This window comes from Citrus sinensis, chromosome 8 (genome assembly GCF_022201045.2).
Source record: "Citrus sinensis cultivar Valencia sweet orange chromosome 8, DVS_A1.0, whole genome shotgun sequence".
NCBI classification, from domain to species: Eukaryota; Viridiplantae; Streptophyta; class Magnoliopsida; order Sapindales; family Rutaceae; genus Citrus; species Citrus sinensis.
In genome coordinates this window covers 7,057,580-7,062,136 of record NC_068563.1, presented here as the reverse complement: position 1 = coordinate 7,062,136, position 4,557 = coordinate 7,057,580, and the positions used below count along the sequence as shown (strand labels likewise).

Genomic DNA, 4,557 nt, shown 5'->3' with positions numbered 1-4,557 from the left:
AAAGAATAAGAAAATGAGATACATATTTCTTCAATAATTTTCTCATTAACTAATAGGCAAGAACCAATCTCACCATTTTTTTAAGCACACTGGTATTGTCTTGAGAGAAAGTATTTGATTGGTTAGACAAGAGGATACGTAAACTTTAATTAATTAAAATTTTTAATGATTTTAATAAATAAAATTATTGTTACAATCCAGCTTCACCAAAAGGCATCCTAAATGCACCTAAATGCACTTACTTGCAGGTTTATAACAAAAATTTAAACCAAGTAAAGGCCACTGAAATTCAAAGCTAGAAAAATATAAGAGTAAAGCCTCCAACACGCCTTTTAAACTCTTAAGAAATCCCACTTTTTAATAAAATTTTAAAAAAGACATAAAATTTCAATAAAATTTTAATTAAATTTCATATAATTTAGAATAAATTTTGTATACATTTTTCGTCATAAATTTATTGTTATTATAATTTATTTCTTCATTGTTAAAAATTATTTTGACTTTATCAATAAAATTAATTATATCACATATTAAGATTAGAAATAGTAAGTTTGCACGAGTTTGTGAAGACTTGTTAGTTTAATTAAATTCATATTTATCCTTTATATAATTTTCAGTACAATATAATTACGATCACATAAGTGAAGTGTTATAAGAATTATACTTAAAATAAAAGTGAAGTGTTATAATTACGATCACACTCTCGTTTAGTGTTGCACTAGCTCTTTGTGAACCCTTCATTAATAAAAAATAAATAAAATAAAATTGGCAATCAACACCACGCTCGGGCTTAGCCACATATCCGGCCTATTTGTTATTCCTCCTAGAATAGGATCCCGTAAAAAAGAACATATGAACAAAAGTCAAAACTTGTAATTTTGTAAAAAAATTAGGGAGTAAAATAATATTTCATTCATCAAATAAAAATAGCCATACGAGTCGGAATCGAATATATGAGTCGATTTTTCAATGTGCTAGGCTGCTAGCTCTTTCTTATTTCTTTATCTTCGACTTCGGCGCAGACCCACAAGAAGGAAAAGCATGACAAAGCATCATATGGCGTTGCGTCCTGGTTCCTACTCCGGCACCAGCTCCCTCTGGTAATTCCATTTTTATCTTCTTTTAATCCATGTATGTAATTTTTTTTCAATTCAATATTTTCTTTGTTTTGTTTTATATACGATGGGATGGAGTTCTTATGAATTGTTATTGAAAGATCATTTATTTTCTGATCTGAATTTTTGAGTAATAATAATAGGTTGCTCTGGTTTCGGCTTTTTCGCTCGGTCTCGTTTATGGGAACACTAAGCTCAAGTACCTCAAGGTACAATCATGCTTTGCTTCAACCTTTGTTCTTAATTTGTGCTTTAGTTTGTTTGTAACTGAAAATGATGGGGACTAAACTGCCTCTTTTTTTTTATTATTTGGTTTAGATAACGAATTTATTCTGGCTTCTTGCTGTGTATTTAGCTAATGTTAACAATTTGATTAGAATGTATAGTGCTTTGTTTTAATTTTTTTTTTTTTTTGTTTTCACCAAACGGGGCTCACCGCTTCATGGTGCTGCCCGCATCGTTAACGAATGGTTATTCTAGTATTAGTTTATGCTATCCGCAAAATATTTTTTTGGTGCAACTTATAAAATTATTTGTAATTTTGTGTAAAATTTGAAATTAATAAACAGTAGTTTTCTTGTTCTTGTAAGTTTTACATCCTTACTTAAAGTTAGTCCATGCATTATTAGTCAGTAGATGTGAGGGTTTAGTTGGGTTGATATATTTATTTTCCTGCCTAAGTACAACAAATGGATGATCATTTTCCCTTGAAAATGCTTATCTGATACTTTTTCTTTTTAAAAACGTTTAGTCGAAGGGAAAGTCTCTCAACATAGTTTAAACTTTTTAATTTTGTTCCACGAGTAGTTCTTCGACTTATTTTTCTCCCAGGAACTGCGGGATAGTGATGCTTCAGAAATTTCATAACTTATGCGACAGGACAATGTTTACAAGATTAGAAATCCAGAACCCATTTGTCTCATTGTTTAGATTTTTTTCTTTTGGAGCCTTATTCACAAAACCGATCACCAACTGTAGAACCAAAAACTGTCCAACATAATGTGGAATTTTTCGGGATTTAAACAGCAAACCCGCAAATTCAGTTCCCCCATTTGAAGCGGCCATTAAACTGAAAAATCAGTATCTTCATTTGGGGTTGTTAAATTCATTATGGCATATGCTAATAGCCATGCATTTAGTTATGTGCCTCAAGTTGTAAGGGAGCAAAGAGAAGAGAAAAAATAGTTTAACCAATTGGAAACAAGGGTGTAATTAGGCCTGCTGAGCCGTATGTATGTGGTGTCTGTGGAAGGAGTTTTTATGATGATGTCAAACTTGTTAATTATTTTATGCAAATTTATGAGTGTAAACATAAAAAGAGGTTGAATGTTGAATCAAATAGAATCAGCCAGAGGGAAGAGAGTGCATTGGGTCGGCAAGTATTCAATTAAGATGGAGAAATATAAAAGGGCTGCAAGGGCAGTTTTGACTCCAGAAGTGGGTAATGGTTTGATAGGTGAGTTGAAAAGAGGGGGGCTTTGGGTCAGGACAGCGTCAGATAAGCCACAAGCTACTGATGTTTTGTTAAGGAATCATTTGGTGATAACGCACAAAAGAAGGATTGAGTATTTGGTTGTTGTGTCGGATGATTCAGATTTTGTGGAGGTTTTGTTGGAGGCAAATTTAAGGTGTCTTAAGACGGTAGTTGTGGGGGACATAAATGATGGGGCATTGAAGAGAATTTCTTATGCTTGTTTTTCTTGGTGGGATATATTAATGGGGAAGGCAAGAAAGGAAGCCGTATCGGTTGTTGGCAAATGGAAGGACGGAGATGTTTTGAAGAGGTTGGAGTGGACTTATGATCCAGAGGTGGAGAAGAAAGCACTTGATTGGGATGATGGGACCGAGGGTGCAGATGTTGATGATATAACTCTTGCCAGTGATGCAGATTTTATCCAGAAGGAAGATGGTGGTGCTTTGATGGAAGCTGGATTCTTCTGATGCAGAAGCCACTTCAGAACAATTGTGCTAAAGACGGTTGCTGGTAATATGTTTGACATATTCTGTGGCTAGTTAAAGTTCCCTTACAATTTCTGGCTAGCACTTCTGGAAGTTGTAATACCTGAAAGCATGAAATAATTGTTCCTTGTACCAAACAAAGTTATATTTATATCGCTTCCAATTTTTTTCCATATATGTTGCTGCTGAGAATTAAAAAGATTGTATTTGGCTTTACGGTATATTACATAAAACTTTGTCGAACTTTTCCAAAATAAATCTTGCAAAATTTTGATTAAAAAACTAGGAAAATATAAAGCAGAGTCTTTAATAGGCTAGTGGATGGCAACATTTGCAGGTTAGGTGTATTTTTTATCTTGAATTATACAGTCCATCTTCCAGTTGAAGATTTCTTGCAGCAAGAGGCACAGTTGACGAAGTAATGGCAGTGGCACTGTGGCAGTGACCAATGTGATCGTGCTGCGTTTTCATTTGATAGAGTTTACCCAGAAAAGGGGGAGAAGTAAAGAGATTCACAGGTATGGTTGCTCTTTTTACTCTTGTTTTATTTTCTTCACAGGCAGTGTTGGAGAGTAGTTTTTGTTGCATGCTACTGGATTTGTGCTGCAAGAATAATCATATCTTGTTACGCAACATTTGCACAGTCACAAGTCACAACTTAGCTTCAGTGAAATCCCGTAGCCAATCTTTACAATTATTATTTTTTCAATATCTTTTCAATTGCTTTGGCGTCATTCCAACAATACAAAACAAATGTAAGCAATATTCGGGTTTCAGATGGGTTGATATATTTTATGAGATTGATTTAACATTATTTTTCTAAATAGCAATGCAAGAAAAATTCAAAATGTAAAAACAATGTTACGGTTATTTTATATCTTTAAAGGAACAAATATTGCCAAATTCTATTTATTACAGATCAAAATTTAGTTAAGGAGTCGCAATGAAAAAAATAATTGATTATGACAGTTTAAGATTTGATGAAAATTAAGTGTTAAATAAAAATAAAAAATTAATTGTTAACTTAAAACGAAAAAAAAAACTCAGAAGTGTGTTTTCGTATTCGCGTGCAATTTGAGGCAGTGCATGCTTAATGTAGAGATTGCCATTACTCATATTAATGAGTGACGTGGAGCTGTAACACACGTCGTGTCATTGTTTGGACCATGTTCACCCGAAAACTTTAGACCCTTCCATGCTTTAGGTCGCAACATCTTTGTCAAAGAGTCTTGTAGTGTCCTACATCAAATTTAAGGGAGGGCCTAAGTCACAGTTTTAGGTGGGGCCAATGTTACTGTTGTGAGAGGCACAAGTTACTTTAAACGTAACTTAGCGCCAATTCAAATTTAAGGGTGCCTTTGTTTTTTTCTTCAAATGTTTTTTTTATATTTTATGTCATAATATAGAAATTTATGATTAATTTTAGTCAATATTAAATTTGTTTTGGTCATTTGTATTAAAATAATATTGTCTGAAAAAAATA

At 33.0% G+C, this 4,557-nt stretch overlaps 1 protein-coding gene across 2 annotated transcripts; it reads left to right on the top strand.

The window, feature by feature from the left end:
• Nucleotides 1-932: 932 nt before the first annotated feature.
• On the top strand, nt 933-3,882 carry LOC102626050 (uncharacterized). Of its 2 annotated transcripts, none has more exons than XM_015532969.3 (3): nt 933-1,100; nt 1,259-3,099; nt 3,412-3,882. In XM_015532969.3, the coding sequence occupies exon 2, from the start codon at nt 2,442-2,444 to the stop codon at nt 3,054-3,056; it is 615 nt and encodes a 204-aa protein (XP_015388455.2). In that variant the 5' UTR covers nt 933-1,100; nt 1,259-2,441; the 3' UTR covers nt 3,057-3,099; nt 3,412-3,882. The 2 variants fall into 2 exon arrangements, with proteins under 2 accessions (XP_015388455.2, XP_015388456.2); XM_015532970.3 differs by lacking the exon at nt 3,412-3,882 and having other exon boundaries at nt 1,259-1,324; nt 2,458-3,247.
• The last annotated feature ends 675 nt before the right edge of the window (nt 3,883-4,557 follow it).

Coding starts and splice junctions, on each gene's coding strand:
- LOC102626050 (XM_015532969.3), top strand. CDS start 2,442: ATGTTGAATCAAATAGAATCAGCCAGAGGGAAGAGAGTGCATTGGGTC.